Source organism: Hippoglossus hippoglossus, chromosome 8 (assembly GCF_009819705.1).
Source record: "Hippoglossus hippoglossus isolate fHipHip1 chromosome 8, fHipHip1.pri, whole genome shotgun sequence".
Lineage (NCBI taxonomy): Eukaryota > Metazoa > Chordata > Actinopteri > Pleuronectiformes > Pleuronectidae > Hippoglossus > Hippoglossus hippoglossus.
Window position 1 is genome coordinate 18,895,371 of NC_047158.1, and position 23,523 is coordinate 18,918,893.

Sequence of the window (23,523 nt, forward strand, 5' to 3'; positions counted from 1 at the left end):
AGGGGTTAAATAAAAAGGAAACAAAGGGAAATGTTGTGATCGACAACAAAGAGAGTGCATGTGTGTGTGTGTGTCTGTGTGTCTGTGTGTGTGTGTGTGTGCTAGGCTCGGAGGGTGAGGCCCATGTGGCAGAACACTCCTCATGAGCTGTCAATCAGCAAACACCAGCGCAGGCGGCGAGCAGCCAGCGTTGAAATAGGCTAATTGAAATCTCGCTCTTTTTCCTTCCTCCTCCTTTCTCTCTCTATCCTCATTTCACCTGTTTTTGTCCTCATCCATCTCTCCCTTCTACCTTCTCCCCCATTCCTCCGTTTCCAATCGACGGCCCCTCAGTCTCCTCTAACTCCTCCTCCTCTTCTCCTCACTTTTATCTCAACCTCCCTCTGTCCCTGCTCCCACTGTCGGATTAAATAATGCGACCCTCGATATGTCAGTTTGTCACATCACCCCCCCCCCCCCCTCCTCCTCCTCTCTTTCCGTCCCGAGTGACGACAAGTGAGGTTGAGCCGACAAATACGAGACCAATCAAGTCAGTCAATTAGACAATCTGCTGTCTCATCCAGGCTGTGTGTGTGTATGTGTGTGTGTGTGTGTGTGTGCAGACTTACCACTAACCACCACACACTGATACACTCATTTACATGCACAATAACCCTTTGTTATTGAGGCTGATTCGCTCTCATTAGTTAGCATTAATGCTATTAGTGCCCCAACGTCTGTGGAAAATCTATAATGTTTGTACCCCGGGACACTTTGGCCCTGAGCTTTCGGGCAAAGTCACCTTCGAGGCAGCAGCGTGGTGATGTGAGGATTCTGAATTATTTTGTATGGACGTCTATGGAGATGTTAAGTTGCTCTTTAGTAGTACAGAGTTTTTAAAATGTAATAGTCTGAAACCAAGGCTGTGCAAAGGTAAAACAATATAACAACAGCTACAAGTTGTAATTCCAACTCTGACACTTTGAATTTCCATATTTTTCCTGTTAACGTGTGGTTTTACTTTGTGATAAACCATTGAAAAGGTTTCAAAAGTAATAATAATAAACTTTATTTGTATAGAGCCTCTTTTACAAGGTGCTTCACAAAATAAAATACAAGTACAAATCAGAGAAAAGCCAGATCAAACAGCAGAGTTCAACCTCGGAGTCCATCAGCTATCGTCTGACGAACGAACAGTATTGACGACTGTAACGATACCGGTCAGAGCATATCGGATGTTTCGTGTATCAGGTCTGCAGATGACCAATCCGCTAAATATAAACAGAAGCTGCAGAGTCAGTGATGAGCACGAGGTGATATCACCGGACTCGGGCGCTGGCATCACTGCTTCGTCATCCAGACATTTCATCAAAAAGGAAACAACTTGTTTGTTCTTGTTGTTGTGAGTCTCAGATTGATTCTGGTCATGTTGTGGCACAAAAGGGGACTGTGACACCACCATTCCTCCTTTACTGCTTTTCCCTTTATTATACAAGCTCTAAAAACTGACCTTGTGTGGACCAGTAGACCTCATGGGACCAAATCCCAGTCCTAATGAGGCAAAACCTAATTTCCGAGGTCCTGGTTAAGGTTAAAGGGGTAAGTAAGTGGTTAGGCTGTCCACAATGAATGCAAAGTCCTAATAAGGATAGCTTTGCAACCCTGTGTGTGTGTGTGTGTGTGTGTGTGTGTGTGTGTGTGTGTGTGTGTGTGTGTGTGTGTGTTTCAGTATCCCAGAGGTCTTGTTATAGGATTAAAGAACCCAGCAGTGACAGCAGGCCTCAGAGGACTATAAAAAGTACAGCAAATCCTGGCTTGGATCACACACACACACACACACACACACACACACACACACACACACACACACACACACACACACACACACACAGCGAGAGAGTGATTTCCTGACAGGGTGAACAGTATGTGGGTTAAGGAACGAGGAGGCAGACAGGAAGTGATTACGAGGAAGATGACGTTTTAACGAATAGTTTGTTAAATACGCTCATTTCCTTGATTTTGCCAGAGGACACGACGAGAATATCTAAACCCAGTTAAATATAAAGCTGTACTGCTCATCACAGTAAAGGAAAACTGGTGGAAACCGCTGACTAGGTGCTGTTAGACCGTATCAACCAAGCAGCAACAAGTTATATCTGCTTGTGTGAAAACCTCAATTCGTGGGACCATTTGCAGTTGCCAGGTAACCAGCAGAGACGACAGGAAGTTACCTGTGATACATAACTCCAAATATTTAAAAAGCAAATTGATGTTTGTATATATTTGTTCTTCATATTTGTCCCGAGATGTGGTTTAAATTTTCTCATCTGATTCGGCAACAATTGATTAAATCGCATATAGACATTAGTGAAAGGTGTGTCAACAAAAAACAAGGAGAAGCAACTGTTCGGGGGTGTGTGTGTGTGTGTGTGTGTGTGTGTGTGTTTGTGTGATTGTTTGAGGTCTCATGTGAGCCGTCCTCGCCGTACCCCCCCCTTCTCCTTCCTCCCCTGAAGCCACAGCTCCCCTGCCAAGCAGACGGCCGTGTTGATTTTCACTTAACGTGTGGGTTTAGCTGTAAATGTCAGCGGATGAGCGTCGAGTCTGCGTCTTGTGGAACATGCATCCCCGCACGCTGCTGATCCTCGAAGCAGTTTGATTTGGCAACAGCTTTAAAAACGTAGCAGATGACAGAAGTGTTTTTTTTATATACAGACAACGAAGATAAATAACTTTGTGTTTAATGGAGCAAAAGCAAAATGAAGATAAATTAATCCCAAGTTATGTGATTATTAGGTTTTCGCACTTGCACGGCACCTGAGACGCCTCCGAATCCGCATCAACAATAAATATTAACTCAGTAACACAGCGAGTTTCTTTGAGAGGTGACAAGTGTATCTCTCCCAGTTGCACACATGCTCCTTCTCACTCTTCCTTGTAGTAAAATCTTTAAAAGGTAAATAAATAATTTCAAAGTGCTGATTTATTTTACCGCAGGCCCGAGTGTAATGATGCGGAAGACGGTTGGAGGATCTACTGGGGTAATGAGGCGGTTTATGGGCGTCAAAGAAAATCCACCAGTTAATACATATCGCAGATGGTGCCACACACACATATGTTCACGCACAAGATCAGACACACACATGCACATACATGGACCTCCGCTACTGGCTGTCGGCCACTGTTAGCTTGTTTTTAGTGGTAGCAAATATGGAAGGTTTCATCCCTGCATGTTCGGACTTGATTCAGTTTCTGCCAGCAGTGAAAAAAGCTGAAAATCTTCCACGATAATAAAAATCACACATAAATGGCAACTTTGATTTTGATTTTTACCTTCTTTTTCTAATCAACATAAAAAATAATCGATCTTCAGAGCAGATTAACTGTTACCGGGTCACTGTAACTCGTGTTCACGCTAATTAAGCTCGGTGAAAACAAAGGAGAAATTTCTGCTGCGCTTGCCACTACAACTTTAAAAGAAAAATCCATATTCAAATACTCTGTTGTACAAGACAGCGTCTCTCTGTGGAACGAACCCTGCCTTACCAAATAAATGTTAATTGATGCGGTTAGCGTGACAGGTCAGCAGTCTGGAGATCACAGAGCCGCTCTCAGATGTGAGAGAGGAATCCGGTTTTAATAGCAGCTCAGGAACACGTTAACACTGTGTGTGTGTGTGTGTGTGTGTGGGCACGTGCACACTGCTGTGGGGGTGTACTACGGAGTTTGATATATGTAAATACACCAGGTTGAATCATTTATGAAGTCACATACTATACATGTTATACATACTGTATTGTTTAATGTTTGTGTGTGTGTAGGAAGGAAAGAGGGAAACCAGCACTAGATACATTTGGTAATTGTTCAAATCAGATATTAGGCTACTTTGCCTGGAAATGGTTTTGAACAGTTCTCGTCGGTAATATAATACGTAGATTAAAGTACGTTTGTATTGTGCTTTCTTACATAATGGCAGCAAGAAAGATATGAGGGGTGTGGCATTGCTTATTGAGATGAAGAAATGCACGAGGGAGTCAGTTTAAAACTCACATGGACATGAGAGTTCTAACTTTTGCCATTTGTTAAAGATGGTAAAATGCTGATTGAAACACAAAGTCTTTATTTCATAGATGTGGAGCCTGTACATGTTGAATACTAGAGACCCAACAATCAAACCCTGTGGGACTCCATATTTAGTGTCTGCATTGATGACTTGTATTTAAATAAATCAGTACTGCAGTATTATAGTCTCAGTGTTGTGATGTGGTCGAAGGAAAGACTGAAAGTGGAACTAGATCCAATTACATTGAAGAAGTTGTTGAGTATCTCAACAATTTTTTCCAATCAAAGGAATATTGAAGGGAGGGAACACACGTGGGGATTATCCAACTTTATTACACCATGTTGAGTTAGGGCCGTATCTCAAAAATGAGAAAAATTTCCCTGCAGTAAAAAGATACTGCATATTATAAAAGCCCAGAAAAACTAGAACTAAGGGATTAGAACCAGTAAGAAGGAAAACTTCCTGTTGAATACAGATTTGTGTGTGTGTGTGTGTGTGTGTGTGTGTGTGTGTGTGTGTGTGTGTGTGTGTGTGTGTGTGTGTGTGTGTGTGTGTGTGTGTGTGTGTGTGTGTGCGTGCGTGTGTGTGCGTGTGTGTGTGAATGTATTAAAACTGGTGTACCATCGGTCTCTCTCGCTGCAAGTGAAAGTAAATGCTCCGCTGTGTATTTCCAGTCGTATAAAACAGATTCACAGCGAAGGTGATGTCACTGCGAGGGGAGTTGAAAGGGTTGCCATGGTGACAGGCGAAGGCAGTCGTGTTTGGCCCTGACTGGGTGGGGTGCCGTGATAAACACACACACAAGAGTGCATGGGTACGTGTGTGTGTGTGTGTGTGTCTGTGTGGAGACACGTCTTTATGCTTTCGGTGGGTATGTTTGTGTGTATACATTTGAGCGTGGATGTGTGTTTGTGTACTCTCTGTGTCATCCAATTACCTCCACACACACACACACACACACACACACACACACACACACACACACACACACACACACACACACCACTTCGCTGATGGGCACCGAGCTGTCTCATTATGAAGAATAAAAACAGAACCAGAGGCTATTACATGAGGCTGTTACTGCTCGGTAAATAGACGTCTGCAACAAAGCGTGTGTGTGTGTTTGTGTGTGTGTGTCTGTGTGTGTGTGAGTGTGTGTTTCCTGTAGTTCTTGAGGTATGCATTGCGGATTTGTCAGTTTATGAGATAGCACATCACACATCACTGCAACTTTATTATGTATTTAGGATATAAAGTTTTGTATTTGTATGTGTGTTATTGGTGTTCAGGCAGCGATGGTTCATATAATTCACAAGAAAAAAGGGATTCAGGTTTAAATGAATAATTATATTAATTATCATTTTCCCAAAGGCTTTTCACAAAATCACAAAATAAAATGCAATGAAAGAAAATTAAATATCATAAATTCTAAGGGTGGTAGGAAAAATACAAGAGTAACAGGAGATAGTAGTAAAAGTAGTGACAATAGAACATGTGTACATCTGCAGGTGTGTGTGTGTGCATGTAAGAGAGGATGTTATAAATAAGTCATAACCATAATCTTTTAAATCAGACACTAGTTCATATGGTACAACCCCCTGTCTGTCATACCAGGTATATCAGCACTGAAAATGTCCCAGAAAACGATTCCTAGAAAACTATTCACAGTCTGCGTGTTTTCACTCCCTGGAGGTGCAGATGAGGTTGGATGCTATGATGCAATTTTTTCAACTTGCAGAAGACATGATGGGATGTCTATAAATCTCAATATTGAATCAAAGTCCATGATGAAATCCAAACCCCAGATGACTGGAGCTAAATATTTACTTCGGATGTGCTTTGCTGAACATGTTACATCTTACTGTGAGAGGTCAGCTTTTGTCATTTTACATGCAGTTGGATGACTTTCCTCTCACTGTGGCTGACAGTTAATGGTCACTGGTTCCCAACAGAGGGAACTTCCCATAGACTTTATATAAAGATGGACGACATGACTGCTCCCCTAAAAACACAGCCCTAGAGTCTCAATCCCTCGTGAATGGGAATTGAGATCACCTATAATAGAGATCACCTATAAAACAGAGACATGTTGACGCTCTTTTCCTCCTTCTCCTCCTCTCTGGAAGGTCTGGTGGCTGACAAGAAGGATTTAGCCATCGAGGAGGTAGAGGACGAGAGAAACCTCAACTATAATCCTCCGGCTCAGAAGACTCTGCAGGAGATCCAGGACCTGGACAAGGACGACGAGAGTCTGGTCAAGTACAAGCAGACCCTGCTGGGGATGGGACCACTGGCAGGAGGTTTGTGTGTGTGTGTGTGTGTGTGTGTGTGTGTGTGTGTGTGTGTGTGTGTGTGTGAGTGTGTGTGTGTGTGTGTGTGTGTGTGTGTGTGTGTGTGTGTGTGTGTGTGTGTGTGTGTGTGAGTGTGTGTGGTTATTGACAGAAGAGCTGGTGATTCACACTGGTACCGAATGTAACTGCAGCTTTAATAACACCATTTACTCAATATAACTACTTGGTGCGTAGTTCCTTTGAGTTATCAAGTTCACACACACACACACACACACACACACATACACACACACACACATACACACACACGGTGCCACCTGCTTGCCTCAGCATCTCCAGTCCAGCAGTGGTCCTGCCAGCTGATATCGGTGGAATAGCTCTGACTCCCTCACGACTGTAACTCAACACCACCTCATCTACATCCTAGGATCATGCAACACAGTGAGAAACACGTGAATCTGAAATCTGTAATCACCATATTTGTTTTTCTTTCTCTCCAGACGCCTCTGGGCCTAATGTCTGTGTGACCAGGATGACCCTGTTATGTGACCAGGCTCCTGGACCCATCACCATGGACCTGACAGGTACGCAGCACATTCACCCACAGCCACTGTCGCAGGCAGGATTCATAAAACTTCACAGGTTAAAAAGAAAGATCTCAATGAAGGATGATGGGTATGGTCCAAATCATGAATACCCAATACTCATGCGATGATATAGCTAGTATTATTCATGTATGTATGTAGTAATACCCCTGAGTAGTCATTGAAAGTTGGTCTCTTGTATTCTGTTGCTTCTCTGTCTTGCTTTACCTCTCCAACCATGGGCACTTGTGGATGTGGTACGATGCTGCTCTGCCTTCTCATGTTACTGATATGCTCTGGAGCAAGGCATCCCACCCCACTGTGCTGCAGTTGGCGTGCAGAAAGACTGCAGTGGGTGTGTCCATGCTTGAGAGAGGAGACACAGCTAAATGTTTGCTTAGTGGGCAGTATTGACATTTTCCCCCGGGTGCAGGCGAAGGCGACAGGCAGGGAAGGAGAGTGAGGTGTCTGTAGGGTTGTGTGTGTGTGTGTGTGTGTGGGTGTGTGTGCATCCGCAGTGCATTGTAATCACGGGGCTGCAAGAAATTATGTCACAGAGGACAAAGTTGAGGAAAAAAATCAATCTGTGTGTGTCTGTGTGTGTGTGTGTTCCTGACTACACTGCATTCAGAAGTTGCTTTGATTTTTTCCTCGTCTGAGAATTTCCCTGCCTATCGCACACAGAATGTATCATCTACCTACCGTGTATGTTCATTCACACTCGAAAACTCCCAATCACAGACTGCAAAGACTAAAAAGAAAGGCCACCTGGTTGCTAGGCAATGCTGACTTTGTACTTTACCTTTTTCTCCATCTCAAACACAGAGAGCTGTGAAAAGTAGCTCACTGATTCGGTGCTAGTTACAGAGGAAATGAGAGGCAGATGGAAAATCACACATGATTTTCCTTGAAAACCCTTGACCTTTGACCTTAGACCTCCAATCTAATCAGTTCATCTTTGAGTCCAAGTTAATATTTGTACCAAATTTGAGGAAATTCCCCCATGGAGACTCGAGATATGGCGTTCACGGGGAATGGGACAAACAGACCAACGTACGGACAACCCGAAAACATTAGCCTCGCTTGCGCAGAGGTATAAAGACCCTTCATGCTCATGTTCACACTTATGGTCAATTTAGAGTCTCCAATTAATCTAGTCTGCGTGTCTGTGGACTGTGGGAGGAAGCTGGAAGTACCTGCAGAAAAAACCCACGCAGACACAAGGGGGAACACGCAGGTCGCATAATAATTGACTTGAATTATGCTGTTCATGCTGTGGAATTAGAGAGAAAATGAGAAATAGGCTCGTGCTGCAAGAGAAAAGCGTCTCCCATCATAAATCTACAGCGTAAGCAGCAGTGTAATAATCTTTTCTGCTGGTGTATCACGTTACACACAGATAGCCGAGCCGGCACCAGGCTCCATGTGAAATGGACTTTCTGTCCGTGGCTGAATGCATTAGCGATCTCATTATACACTATAGGCTGTTACCAGTGCAGCACGGTGCCCTAATTGATGACGGGCATTTACTGCTGTGCATGTGTGTGTGTGTGTGAGTTTGTGTGTGTGTGTGTGGACAGAGAGAAGCTGCACTATAGCTGCTCTACACTCTGAGTTTAAGTGAAGAAGAGAAGGGAGATGCTCGTTGTCCTATCACCTTTCACCTCTGAGATGTTATTTGGGTCAGAGTCTCGACCTTAACTTCTCAGTACTGAATCTGATGTGATCTGTCTGCAGCTCGTCAGACCTCTGGCTCTCGGGACAGCTGGACATGAACTCTGGGAAATGTCTGGAAAAATTGGATCCGGAACATTTTCTCAACTTTCACATTTGAAGAAGGCAGCAGGAGATTGTTCGGGACGCAGACAGTGAAACTTATACCCGAACAGGATAATGATCCTTCAGTGAGGACGATTCACTACAAATTGTCCCCCTGACTTATTAAAGAAAGAGACTAAACCCAAATATCTTTGAAATAATAGGATTCATTCAGTCTGTGTATAGGATCCTTGCTTTCCTCGTCTTAATCCATCACTTACTTTCTGCCTTAGATATCATTCATTACATCCCAACCTTCTTTCACTCCATGTGAATGCAGGCCCACTGCCTTGCTTTCAGATTAATCTTCCACAAGAGCCGACAGTCATTCCAGCTCTCGCCGCGGCTTCTGTTTATTTCAATGGGCCTGAATGTTTATGCACTGAAATATGAAAAACGATTTTCATCAGACTGAGCTGGCAGCAGAAAAACAACTTGTGATATATTTCAGTGTCTCGGTGGATACGGCAATAAGACGACCAGAGATAGAAATTCGATGTGGTCGGTCAGCCGTGCAAGAGCTGTGACCTAGTTTGGGTTAAAGGACACGTTACACATCAAATTTCAAGAGGATTGTAACATTTTACTACAGAACATGTGCTGTAAACTGTGATTTCTATGCGGGGAAATCAAACTTTTATTATGACGGAGGAGTCCACTACCACCTACTTCCTGTTTTAGCTCTGAAATGACCATAATATCCGAACTCATACATGTCTCAGTTAATGACGCACTACACAACAATATGTCTACACTATAATGTTAAACACAACCCTACCTGCACTATGATATATGGTGCATTATAAACTGTATTGTGTATTTTGTGGCCTGCTGCCTGACCAATCTACACAAAGCAATATCCTTGCCTGTGACTTCTCGGTGCTCCGCTGCCCTAAATGCAAGCACGCCGGCTTTGTTAAACTTTCATGCACCCTGGGTTGTTTTGCTGAGCAGGCTACATATAGTGCTGCACATTTACTCGCTCACAACGAGCAGCCTCTCCATGTCAGTCACTCATCTACCTGTCACCATTCTGTGTTGTGTCGAGGATCATGTCAGTAACACACAGCCTCTGTAAGGGTGTTGCACTTGTAAAATATTGTGTAATAAAAGGAGGAATGGAAAGTAGGGACGTTCATTCAGAATAATAGGATGTTGGCTTAAGGGGACCTGAAACCCGTTTACACAGTCACATAATGGGGACTTGTCTTCCTTGTGGTGACAAAAACCAAGTCCCACGTAATGTAAATGATACATTTTCAGGTGAAGACATGATTTAAGTTGAGTTTTACGTTAAGGTTAGGCTTAGGTTAAGGTTATGGTTAGTTAGTGTAGTAACTACGGTTAAGGATAGAGTAAGTTAGGAAATCAATGTAAGTAAAAGGACACATGACTGTGTGTGTGAGAGAAGAGAACAGGTAGACAGCTCTCCACACTGACCTATTTTTCTCAGTCAGACGCTCCCAGGAGGAGGTCGGCATCTTTTCCTCTCTAGAGAGAGAGAGAAGAGGAGGAGGAGGGGGAGAGGAATCAGAGGGGGGGAGAGGTGAGGATCTGCGGAGGCGGATGGATTGACAGAAATAAGACAAAGATACAGAGCAGTAAAAATACATCTCCAAAAGTCAACTGTTGAGGAGCTTTATTAAGTCCGTTACATATACGTCAAATCACAGGGGAAATATATTTTATTTTCAGTAAGGGTGAAACATTAGGAGAGTTGTATACAGTAGAAGTGACGGAGCCTATACGCTTTGTTGGAGGCCTTTAATGTCTGAATGTGCCACAAAAAATGCATATACAGTATATATATGTTTCTTTTTAATATAGGTTACACCAGTGGGAATCAAACCTGTGACACCAAACTGAGTTCTGCACTGTCTGCACTCAGTGTGTGTGTGTGAATCTTATCTGTAGGTCACTTCCTTTCTCTTCCTGTCTCCGTCCTCACTCCCTCCACTGATGTCTGTATGCATTCACCCCTCTATCTCGCCCTCATCTCGTCCGTCCTCTCTCTCCATGTCCATTAGGAAGCACTCAGGACGGATGGTTGAGTTTAAATTGAGATATAAAGTGATTAGGTGGTGGATGCATTTCTGATTGCTGTGTGTGGGTTTTTTATTTATTTATTTTTTTTACAATGGCTCGGGATGCTTCTTCCCCTCAGTATGAACCCATTCAACCCCACAGCACGGCAGCAGCAGTGTTACTGTGCAAAGACGGTGTTTTGGTTTTAGCAGTAACACTAAATCACCAGTATTATGACAGAGTTGTACAGAAAGCATCAGACCTTCAAGTGACTGTTCATCTTGTAGAGCGGAGAGGGAAATGCTTCAAATCCCCAGGTTCAAGGATATTTCTTGTTTGGCAGTACATTTGCTACTGCATTAAATTTAACTGAGTTGACTTTCATGCCATATTCTGTATTTGTACGGAATATCCGTCCATCCCAGTGTTGTGAACACGATATCTCAAGAATGCTTACAGGGAATTTCTTCAAATTTGGTACAATCCTTCACTTGGACTCACAGATCAACTGTTTGGAATTTAGTGGTCAAAGGTCACAGATCATTGTCACTGTGACCTCTCAAACTATATTTTCTTACCTTGTGAACATGATATCTTAGGAACACCTCCAGGAAATCCTTTCAATTTTGGTGTGAACATTCACTTGGACTCACGGCGTTACTGATTACAATCGGGTGGTCAATGGTCAAAGTCACGGTGGCCTCACAAAAGATTTGTTTGGGCCTCTTAAACATAATATCTCAAGTCCTCCCTTTAATTTTAACGTAGAATTTTGACCAGTTGTCATTTGTTCTCAAAGATGAACTGAATAGATTTCAGCTGTCAAAGGTCACTATGATCTCATATTGTTGTGAATGCAACATGTCAGGGACACCTGGGGAGTTTCATTACATCTGAAACAAACGTTCACTCGGACTCAAGATAAGAAAAATGGGAAGGAAGAAGGAAAAAGAAGAAAAATAACAACAAACTGCTGAAAATGTCAAATATAAATAGAAACTAACCTTTTCAAAAACCTGCAATATTTGAAGATGAATATTCACCAATTCCTCCAGAAGCAATCTCTGGTTTTATTGGTTCTCCTACCGTATTACAATATATTTGCAGAGTCGTATCATGAGTCATTTTCCAGCACGTGTCTGCAGTGGTAATGTAAAAGATGATGTCATTAGGGCCATGTTGTCCATGTGTGATGCTTCACTGTTGTTTTGTTCTCGTGTGTTCGCAGGAGACCTGAACTCTCTGAAGGAGAAGAACTTCTCAGTGCAGGAAGGAGCGAGATACAGACTAAAGATTCACTTTAAGGTACGATGGATGGGTGAGGTCACAGAGCTAAATAAAGCATGTGCATTAAAACATAGAAGGATGTGTATAAACAAAGAGAGACCATGCTGAGTAAGCCTCTGTGTCCTGTTCAATCGAACCACAATATCAAACAGGAACATTATCATATTTAATGAGCCTTTTCAGTGCTGTTCCATTGTAGAGTGCCAGTAAAGGTTAAGGCTCGACAAGCAGTAAGTCATCTGATGTCAGTAAGTTAGTTTCTCATGTTTGACGATGGATTATCATCTCTAAAATTATAAATTCGTTACTTTTAATTTTATGTATAGCAAACATTTGGCTCCGTTGACAACAGTGAATGACATGAACTGAAATTAAAACTGTTTCCAGAGGATGAAGCCGACTGACTTTAGCACCATCAACAGGCTCAACAACTATCATCTGGATTTCCATTTTAATTTTGTACATACATTCATTGTGCCCAGAGGAGGAACTCTGGTTATCCCCTGACTTTTCCTGTAGCCCCACCAGCCGGTCATTTTCACTTGTCCTGGTTCCGATGGTTGATGTTAGACGTGCTGAGAATAAACAAACAGTTGAGAGAGCGACTCTGCTGTGCTCTGAGGACTCCTGCTGGACAAACGCCTTCACTGTATAACCATTGTGTTTTGTAGACAATTGTGCTATTTATAATTAAAAAGTAATTTAATAACAGTTAGATAGATACATTGCTACCTGCAGTTATTGAATGTCTAATAGGGTTGATGCTGCTACATGGAGTGTGTTTACCCTTCATGTTCCACTTTCCTCCCACTGACAAACACACAAACCCTTCTGAGCTCATGTATTCAGGTGAACCGGAGACTTTAAATTGCCTGTAATGCGTGAGATCTTAGCAAAGATTTAATGAAACTGTGTGTCTGTTTCCAGGTGAACCGAGAAATTGTTGCTGGCTTGAGGTACCATCATGTGACGTCCAGAAAAGGAGTAAAAGGTAAATTCATAAAGATGAAATAAGACCAAATAGAAAATGACCCCAACACTGACAAGGAGACAAATGAACATCAATCATTGTACATAGTTATATTGTGTGTTTAATAAACTTAGATGTCCCCATTTATACCTAAAAACATGTGAGTATGAGTTTATATTTGTCTGTGTCCTATTTTTCAAGTAAGAATATGACTTTAACAAGAAAGTGTGAGTGAAGCTGAAGTCATTTTATGAAATTTGGGCCTATATTCAACAGACCTCTAAGAATTACACTTTTGTATCTTCCTGCAGTGGACAAGGTGTCGTACATGGTGGGAAGTTACGGCCCGAAGCCAGGGGAGTACGAGTATCTCACCCCGGCTGACGAAGCACCCAAAGGCCTGATGTCACGTGGCCACTATCAGATCAAGTCCTACTTCATCGACGACGACAAGAACGTCTTCTTGTCCTGGGAGTGGAACCTCGACATCCTAAAGGACTGGAACGAATAGAGGGGAGAGAGAGAGAGAGAGGAGGATGATGCTGCTCTCTTCCCTCCTCTAACTCCTACTCTTCACCTCCCTCTTTTCTTTACACCGCCCAAAACTGGAGGCTCTACCTCTGCCTCCTCCTCTTCCTCCCTGTTCTCCTCTTCTACTTTTTCTCCCCTGTCTGTTTGATGCAGGTCCCATGAAACCTGTGAGCAACTGGGACGTTTAAAGGAGAGAATCCTTCCTTTCTCTATTAACTCCGGGTTGTAACTGCATTTTAAAGTTATCCACATGAAGGAGTCTTCCTTCAGTTTAACTTTCAGTCTCCTTCCTCCTCATACTGTTATATTTCCAGGGGCCCGAGCTGAGAGGGGGACCCCAAGAACCCCCTTAAATACTATAATGGGTATGTACAGTAGACTGCGACAACCCCGTGGTCAGAACCCCCCCCCCCCCCCCCCCCCACGAGGCCCCTTGCCTCTATCTTTCTGCCAAAAGCTTCGTAATTTTAGAGGTTTGGATGGAGACGAAAACTGTATCATGTATCATGTGTTTCTTAGCGAGAGGGTCCATTTTGGTTTTATGTAGGGTCCCCTCAGGTCCCTTTAAACGCCCCTGCATGTTTCCATATGTTCATACAGCAGCAGGTGATTAAAGGAAATCAGTTCAGGCACAAAGGGAAGAACAATATACATATGATTTAAGGGATAGTTCACCGAAAAATGAAAATTCACTCATTATCTACACACCACTATGTCGACGGAGGAGTGGGTGAAGAGTCCACAACACACTTTAGGAGTTTCAGGGGTAAACAGTGTTTAGCCCAGGCGAACTCGTCTTCAGACATAATAAAACAACAGAAAATACACAACATGCCTCCATACTGCTTGTGTGGTGTCATCCAAGTGTCCGCAAACCCAGACATTCATATATACGATTCGAAACAAGGTCATTTCCACCGTGTTTTAAGTCCACTACCGGAAGTGGCTAAGCTAGCAGACAAAAGCAGACAAAACTTGGTGTAAATGACCTCGTTTCAAGTCGAATATGAATGTCGGGGCTTGCGGACACTTGGATGACACCACACGAGCAGTATGGAGGCATGTTGTGTTTCTTCTGTTGTTTTAATACGTCTGAAGACGAGGTCGCCTGGGCTAAACACTGTTTACCCCTGAGACTTCTAAAGTGTTTTGTGGACTCAAACTCTTCACCCACTCCTCCATCGGCACAGTGGTGAGTAGATAATGAATGAATTTTTCAGTGAACTATCCCAATAAGTCCTGGAAAGACTTGTTTCAGGTGAAGGGCCCCATATCTTGCACCCAAGCGTGACGCAAGTGTCACTAAAGTTTCAAACCAATGCAGTTGTTGTTTGCGTGTTCAGCGCCCACGTTGTCTCTATAGCAAATGTATGAGGTGAGGTCAGGACCGTTGTTGTCTTGAGGCTGTGGAAAAACCTGATCTTAGTCAGAGACGCAGTATGTCACTGTAAATTTAAGGTCGCGTTACGTTCTTTCTTGGAGTCAGTCGGGCGGGATACGCTAATTTCTAGATCCAGGATATCAAAACCTCCAATATCCACTACAAATACATTTTAATAAGTCCACTTAAAATATGAAGAAAATAAGTAGTTGGAGTTCCAAAACGTAAGAATGGCAGTTGTCTCAGATTTGTCATATGAGTTGAAAACATTAGAATATAAGGAATCAAAATGTCACCAGAAATTTTACTTTATGTGTTTTCTTATGTATTTATTTAGTTTCTACATGTTTTTAATTACATGCGATAGGGTTTTTATTGATCTGTCTGTTGATCGATTAAGGGACGAGGTTCAACCATCTTCTATCTTATTTTAATATTGGGTCCTCCCTCCTGATTCTCACTTTTTATTGCAGTCATGTATTTTACATCGGTATAAATCCTCAACTTCAGTTTTGATACGACATATAAAGGAATATTTTAGAGTCCTTTGATAAAATGACCCACTAAACGATCAGAACATGACTTTCCAAACCATTCATTCACTGGTATGAAAAGAAAAATGAACTCACTTCACTTAGATTATTTTATCAAACTTTTTTAGGAGTTTTGTTTGCTTTTAAAGCAGCAGTTTGCTTTGTGGAGCTTTTTGAAAGAGCAGACCAATGAAAGACGGAACCTGAACTGTGTATATTGTAGAAAGAGATGCATGTATGTCCTTGAGTATTTGATACTATTCACACAGTGAAAATAAACAAACTTCGCCCTTTCTGAACCGCTCTCCTGTTCCGAGGACACAAGATGTGAATAAAAATATACATTTGAAGGAAACACTTTAAGATGGTAGCTGGAGAACAGTGACGTAGTGTCAGAGAAAGGACAAACTGATTCCCCCTTAAAAAATAAAAGAAATATCATTATTGTGTCAAGTCTTTGGATATGATATTATCATCGTTGCTGAACATATTGATCATTGAACTACCATTTGAAACTGTTGTGATCTAAAACTAACTGTAAATGTTGGCTTGTTGGGTGTTGCATGGTGTAACCGGATTCTCTCTCTTCCTTTTTTTTTTAACAACTTAACTGTAAAAACTTTAATGTGGTTTAAAAAGAAAAAAAAAGATGCTGATGCAATATCCAGAGCTCACTTGTTGCCAGATACTGCAGATCAGTATTTACATGGGACATTTTAAAGGCACAGATAGCAGCAGCAGTCTGTGTCTCCTCCCCCCCCCACCCCCCAGGCTGCAACAGTCAAGTGCTGCATCGTCAAATATTGGTGTCAAATCGAGCATCCTGTATCTTTTAATAAAGGCAATTCAAACAACCAGTGACGTGTCTCCTTTGAAGTATTTGTCCTCTGGAAATGTCTTTGTTCCAATAATCGCCATGACAACTAAAGTAAACCTGTGAATGTCCAGCCTGTAACTCACACAGAACACGGGCACGTAGTGAAACGTGACATGAAGAAGATCCAGCTCCTGCCTCATATGAGACATCTCCTCTCAAATGAAGAACTTTGCATGACGACTAAGAGCCAGAGTGTGGTGCTAGAGATCAGCCATCAAACCAAACATCGCTCCAAGATGGACACCAAACCCGCAAAAAAGGTAGGACCAAAACAATATGGTGGCAAACTGTGACGGCCGAGCTCAGAGAGACGGGTCTGACATGGGGAGAGGCCCGACACGTAGCCCAGGACAGGCCTGTAGATGGAGGCAGATCGTCGATGCCTCATGCCCCTCAAAGGACAAAGAGGATTAAGATAAGAGGAACTCACAGGACAGAAAAAACTTAGAGAAATCTGTCTTTTTATTGTCTGCTTTCTTACATTATTGACATGATGTTAAAATGTGAACACGGCAACATGTTAAAATCCATTCTACATGTGGATTAAATCAAATGTTACAATAAAGAAATGTACATGTAAGTTAAGTTCTAAATCCTTTGCCGAGACATGTAAAGGAAACATAGAAATACTAATGCTTATTATCTCCTCTGCCAGGGTTATTATTGACAACAAGATATTGACCTTTGTCTGACATTATTTGTATTATGATGTTTACATTAGTTGAATATTCTAATCATAGTCATGTCAACATGTTGCAGATCATAGTCTGATTCTAACGACAACAAGAAGTAACTGCCGTACATTTCAATGTCACAAAATGCTGTGAAAACTTCAATAGGATGTTATAATGTGATCAAGACTTAAACACGTCTACATGATGCCACTAAGGTCGGAATTCTCCAAATTCCTTCATTTGATAAGGTAAAGGTAATCAGATGCTGTTTCTATGGCAGCGTCTTATTCAGACTATTAATCAGGTTAATATCAGAATATTTTTGACCCAAACAATCTGTTTCATGATCCTTTTCTTCCCATGGTGAATAAAACTCACACTTGAGAGCAGGTTTATCCACATCACCTGCTCAGGGACTGGGTCACAGCCACATGACAACTGACAGCTCTTCTCCATCCTTTTTCTGTCCTCACGTGTGGGTCAGTCCTCCTCGGAGGCCGTGGGTACTGCGGCGGTTGTGTTGTTGCTCCTGAGCGCCTGCTCCAGCAGGGCTCGCTGGGCTGTGGCAGGCAGATAGAGGAAGGCGTAGAGCAGAGCCAGCAGCAGCAGAGCCAGCAGCAGAGGCAGGCCCCAGTCCGATGTCATGATGGGCTCCTCACAGCGAGCCTGCAGAAACGACTTGTTCTGCATGATGCACGGAAAAGTCACGAGACTGATGCAGGTGTGAAGTGCAAGAGAACTCTAAGTCTAAGTGATTGACAAAATACAGAAATGCGTCCAACGACCAAGGCTTAAATAATCAGGATCATCAATTTAAATCAATTAAGGTGTTATTATTCCTTAAATTAGGCATCTTTCACTCTGCTGTACTGGATCCAGATGAAGGGAACACACCAAAGCAGTCTGGTGTTCTGGTCGTCTCGTTCCAGACTCAATCCAAGAGTTTCAATTCCTGGAAAGATCCAGAGAGCAAAAAGCAGGGAGTCAGCCTGGAGTCAGTAAAATCCACGGTAATGCAACATCCAGGTAAGTCTTCATTCACGAAAACCAGAAAATTATTCCTCTGCTTCCCTCACATGCAAATAATCTTACATTTGATGATATTTACGATTCAAAGTAAAGCAAGTTTTGCATCATAAGCAACAATATACGCTTGTGATTGAGAGTGATCATCATAACTGTCTGTAATATCTGAGAGCTTGAGGCAGCGACTCTCTCCTCTTGATCCTCTGTCATCTGACGGAAATGTTTGTGATGAAAAACTGCTTAGTGCCACGTGCCTGTGTGTGTGTGTGTGTATGTGTGTGTGTGTTAGATATTGATATCCTTTGTGTTATGGTTCATGCCCAGGTAAACATGCCAATCTGCCATTCAGCTCTTTCAGATTATTTTCTCTCAAATATTACGCAACAACACACACACACACACACACACACACACACACACACACACACACACACACACACACACACACACACACACGCGCGCGCGCGCACACACACACACACACACACACACACACGCACACACACACACACACACACACACACACACACACACACTCAAGGAGAGGCCGATCGGGTTATGAAATGTCAATTATATAATAATTCTTAATCTTCTTAGCTGAAAACACATTGCTACCTGGCTGCGTTCAGGGATTACTGGAGGTCCCTGCTCTTTATTCAACCTGTGCGTTTCAGCACAGTATGTTCCACACAATCAGCACTTTGATAATAATCCAGTGTGACATGGAGAAACGTTGAGAGGAAATTTAGATCCACAGCACAGAAGATGATTAAAATTTCTGAGGGAGTAGATTGAGAGGATTCCTCCGAACATGCGGATGCTGACAAATCACAAGATTATAAAGAAAAGACCCTGCTTCTAAAAACCCAGTGACTATTTTAGGAAAACTGTTATGATTTATATTTTTTAATTAGACTTGCCAAACACTATTCTAGTACAACATACTGGTGATAAGGGGCAACCATGTGAAACTCCAAATAGCCATAATTAGTTAGCAAGTACAGTGTGTTTTTCATGTTTGTTATTATGTGGAGCAACTTTTGCTGACAGCTGTAGAAATAGAAAACATGAGCACTAGTGAGACACCAACGTCTCAGCGGCTTTCAGAGGCCGCACGGCGACACGGTGGTTCAGTTTTTACACGGTGGCACCACAGACAGATCAGAGCTGCTGAGTCTGCATATTCCTGCACTCCAGACCTTACCAGTCTGGAAGGTGATACACCACAGAGGGTAAATGACCTTTAGAGCCTGGTGTATGCTGGAAGGTTAAAATGATTAATGGTGTTACTGTCAAAATACACATTTTGTTGATTTTTTTCAATTAAAATAATATTTAAATATAAAATGAGATTGTCCAAAATAAACTGACTGGTACTTAAAGCATCACTGTCCCTCAAACTTTGACTGTGACAAAAAATATGAATATAACCTAAATTTGCATGATAAATGGTTCATAATAATCACCTGAACTTTTATTTATGACATCATTCATCATATGTGTTATACTCATAGACTGTATATACTTCACATTCATCCTTGATAGTACAATAATAAGACTTATACACAGTGTAAACTATTTATACATGTCTTTAATGATGTTACACAGACGGTAGGTGTCGCTGTTCGTCTTACACGGTGGTTTGTCCTCCGCCATTACAAAGCAAAGAAGAAGAAGAAGGAGCGAGCAGCTGCTGGATTCCTCGTGGGTTTGTTTACATTCATGTTTTCACGCGAACTTTCACTACGTCAGAAACATCCCACGTGTTATTTGCGGGTTGTCTAATCCGTGGTGATTATCCAGATTATTTGATAACCAGCGGGATATCTAGTTGTCTGACGTTGTTAGCTTGGAGCAGCTAGCAGACCAGCGGAGCTAACAGGCTAACAGACAGCTAGCAGCAGGTTGTTGTGTCTGTGCTTCTCCCTGATGAGCAGAAATCACCTCTTTATTATTATTCAGTTAAAAACTAACTCAGACACGAGAGCAGCTACGACCTCTTCCACACATTCAACCAGTTTAAAACCAGTTTAAACACTGATGTGCATGTGGCTGGTTTATGTTCGTCATGGACAGTTTTACAATGTTCTCTTCATTCATAGTTACTGTGAAATACTAACTTGAGGTACTTTCTCTGTATTGCAGTATTTCTAATTTGTGCTTCTATTCTACTACATGTCCAATAGGAGTATTGTACTTTACTCTGCTTAAGATTTGACATAACAGTAGATATACAATGTACTAATTTAAATGTGACTAAAATACATTAAATTATCATACACTAGGTCTTAAATATCAGTCATGCTTTAAATTCAGCATATCTTTGTTTATGGGTAATTATTATATTATATTCTGGGACTCTATGTTCTGTTCTTCCTTTATATCTGTTGTACTTGACATCGGTCTTAAATTTAACTTGTTTAAACCTGCAAAAACCCTGATAATAATAATAGTAATAAAATGGTAATAGAATAACACACTGCACAAAATGTTATATCTGTGTATAGTGGGTCATTCACAATGATAAATACTTTTACAACGTCAAGTAAAATTAGTTTAAAATACTTCCGTGTGAGGTAAAATTTAGTTGCAGGATCCAGATGTTGTGCCTGATTCAGTCAGGATCTACGTTTTTACCAGAGAAGGTTTATAGTTAGATAAATACATAGAGGAATAACATGGTCATCCATATTCTCTCCACAGGGCTACAGGTGTTGTGTCAGTCCATCGCTGCACATGATGACCACAGAGCCAGAGAGCCTGGAGAGCCTGGAGAGCCTCGAGAGTCTGAGTGTGCTCTACCAGAGCGATGACTTCATTGTGGTCGACAAGCACTGGGACATCCGCATTGACAGCAAGATGTGGTACGAGAAACACACCGTGCAGGCTCAACTCCGGCACCGCTTCCCTCAGCTGGCAGACCCGAGCACCTACTACGGATTCAGGTCCGAATCACACTGCTACCTAAATCAGCTCGTGGACATTGTACTCATAGAGCATTATAGTCTCATCATCTTTCTTCTTTCCCCTCCAGGTTCTGTCATCAGTTGGATTTCTCCACCAGTGGGGCCCTTTGTGTTGCCCTCAATAAAGCTGCGGCCGGCCGCGCCTACCGCTGCTTCAAGGACCGCACTGTCACTAAAGCATACCTCGCCCTGGTATGAACTACAAACCATAAGGATTCAAACACACACACATGCATCTGTTTGTCTGCAAAGCTGCAAAACTCATTTATGTTTGATAGAAAGTCTCAATAAAGTTTAAATTACTTCCACATTTTTGCTATTTAGATTCGCGGCTGCGTTGAGGAACAGACACAAACTCTGGACTTCTCCATCGGCAAGAACTCCTCAGAGGGAAAAACACATATGATGTGTATTGAGGGAACAGAAGGTACATACATTGGGCCGGGTTAGCAGTGAGTGAGTGAGTGAGTGTGTGTGTGTGTGTGTGTGTGTGTGTGTGTGTGTGTGTGTGTCTGTGTGTGTGTGTGTCTGTGTGTCTGTGTCTGTCGGAAACTTCAGCCTTTCTTCATATGTTCAGCATGTTTTTTAAATTTTCCTCTGTAGCAAATTTGATAGAGTTGGAAATGATTCATAGAATTGTGATTAATTCAGGCTTCAAATGACCAACTGCGCTGCCTGACTATTTATTAAACTACACCAGGCTGACACAAACATGACTTATACATTAATATTTCTCTCTGTCAAATGTAAATATAACTGCACACATTTTCTTCTTCTTTTTCCTGCTCATGCTCAGTCTGTCCTTCTCTTGTCAGGCTGTGAAAACCCCAAGCCGTGCCAAACCGGGCTGACAGTGCTGGAGTATGGGCTGTATGATGGAGATCCTGTGACCAAGGTGCTCCTGCAGCCGCTCACTGGTAACAGCACTCGTTTGTTTCCTTTCATATATACACATATATTCACCTCAAGATCCATTCTGTAACAAATGACACTACAGCAGGTTTACACAAGGAACAGGGGTCATTGCTGGTGAAACGGCTTCATCATACATTAAATGATGAAATGATTACATTGAAGCTGAAAGATGACTAACTCATCACTGACTAATTAAGCATACTGTGTTGTCTACCCTCTGTGATTGATTGGTAAAAAGATTCATATTTAAGACCATAGTAATATATTATTTCATCTTGAGATATCATGTTCATGACAATGCTCTTCTTCCCTGTTTGACACCGCACCACTTCTTTCCCCCTCAGGCCGAACCCACCAGTTAAGGGTCCACTGCAGCGCCATTGGCCACCCCATCGTCGGTGACTTCACCTACAGCTCAGGAGCGGACGACGCCCCGTACCGCATGATGCTGCACGCCCACTTCCTCCACATTCCCTTGGATCCACAGCCCCTGCTCGTCTCTGCCGGAGATCCCTTCCTCCCCGCGGTGGATCCCAAGTGGCTCCCGGAGCGCTCGTTACGTACACTGACGGCCACTGTAGAGGCCCTGCTGGAGCGCAGGATGGAGGAGGACAGGAAGGTTAAAGAGGAGGAGAAGGAGAGCGCAAGAAAAGAGGAGGAGAGGAGAAGGAAACGTCGCAAGGAACAGAGGACTGAGAAGGAGAGCGATGAGCAGAGGAGGCAGTGTCAAGAGTGGCTGAGTGAATGGGCTGGAGACTGATAACGAGTCTTTTGTGTTGTTATTTATTTTAATTTATTTTAGCTTTTTACTTATGAAAGCCACGTTGAACGTGTATGCTCCACCAGTGTAGTTTTTTAACCTTAATTCCCTCACAAACCAGTTATAAACATTAGGTTAGAGAAATTACTTGTGTGCGCCTGTAAACTGCTTTTTAACAATTCAAACCACTGAGATCTACCCACGATTGGACCAGCTCCTCTGCACTAGTTTACAAATAAGTGCCTTGCTCAAGTTTATAGTTTATAGTTTTCAATAAACCTATTCCTGTAGATTTATTTAGCCAAGCAGATCATCTCAATGTGCCAAAGTTCTGAGCCACTGATTCACAGAAATTGATGTGAAAATCAAAGTAAAAGCTGTTATATGTTAAATGGGCTTTTAGTGTCAGTTTCCAACCCTCTTTCTCGGTCTTTGTCATGTTTTATGGTTTTACAGCTTTTGAGTACACTATTAAAAATAAAAAGAATTTTGTGTCAATGTTAAAAATACAGATCTCTCCAAACTAAGCGTTAATAAAACTGTACTAAACAAAAATCTGTGATAAGTTTTTTGTCTTTGACATTTTAATAAACTATCTCTGAGCAGAGAAAAAAAACACACTGTTTCAGTGTCGTATCTGACTTTTCCAAGGAACACCGTGGGTTTGTGCAACTGCCAGAAGGTGACACATTGAACAAGACGCCACATGTACACCTGCTACCCACACAGCATAAAGTGGCAGCACCAGTCAGATCACAACTCTCCCTTTGTAGTGTTCGTCCCGTATGAAGGTGGCCTTTGTGTTCTGTTGTCATCAAGGTGATCTTCAGGAATCTTTCAGTC

The 23,523-nt window shown here is 42.3% G+C and overlaps 2 protein-coding genes across 4 annotated transcripts in view; both read left to right on the top strand.

Moving 5' to 3' along the window:
- Positions 1-13,651, top strand: part of arhgdig (Rho GDP dissociation inhibitor (GDI) gamma) — a 15,675-nt gene extending 2,024 nt beyond the window's left edge. Inside the window, exons 2-6 of the mRNA XM_034592888.1 lie at positions 6,169-6,342; positions 6,834-6,917; positions 11,989-12,065; positions 12,975-13,038; positions 13,329-13,651. Coding sequence (XP_034448779.1) covers positions 6,169-6,342; positions 6,834-6,917; positions 11,989-12,065; positions 12,975-13,038; positions 13,329-13,528 — 599 coding nt within the window. The 3' untranslated portion in view covers positions 13,529-13,651. The remainder of the gene's footprint in view (positions 1-6,168; positions 6,343-6,833; positions 6,918-11,988; positions 12,066-12,974; positions 13,039-13,328) is intronic.
- Positions 13,652-19,709: 6,058 nt separating this feature from the next.
- rpusd1 (RNA pseudouridine synthase domain containing 1) lies at positions 19,710-23,287 on the top strand. Of its 3 annotated transcripts, none has more exons than XM_034593984.1 (6): positions 19,710-19,736; positions 20,743-20,984; positions 21,074-21,197; positions 21,330-21,432; positions 21,821-21,922; positions 22,265-22,680. In XM_034593984.1, exons 2-6 carry the CDS (start codon positions 20,776-20,778, stop codon positions 22,678-22,680), a joined length of 954 nt encoding a protein of 317 aa, XP_034449875.1. In that variant the 5' UTR covers positions 19,710-19,736; positions 20,743-20,775. The 3 variants fall into 3 exon arrangements, 2 of the variants coding, with proteins under 2 accessions (XP_034449875.1, XP_034449876.1); XM_034593985.1 differs by having other exon boundaries at positions 19,711-19,736; positions 20,751-20,984; XR_004614733.1 differs by lacking the exon at positions 19,710-19,736 and adding an exon at positions 23,084-23,287 and having other exon boundaries at positions 20,776-20,984; positions 22,265-23,050.
- The last annotated feature ends 236 nt before the right edge of the window (positions 23,288-23,523 follow it).

What these genes read in the sequence shown, in the direction of transcription:
- rpusd1 (XM_034593984.1), top strand. Translation starts at nt 20,776, where the DNA reads ATGATGACCACAGAGCCAGAGAGCCTGGAGAGCCTGGAGAGCCTCGAG. An exon ending in AGCACCTACTACGGATTCAG is followed by an intron (nt 20,985 to 21,073) that starts GTCCGAATCACA and finishes TTTCCCCTCCAG; the next exon opens with GTTCTGTCATCAGTTGGATT. An exon ending in GTGTATTGAGGGAACAGAAG is followed by an intron (nt 21,433 to 21,820) that starts GTACATACATTG and finishes TTCTCTTGTCAG; the next exon opens with GCTGTGAAAACCCCAAGCCG.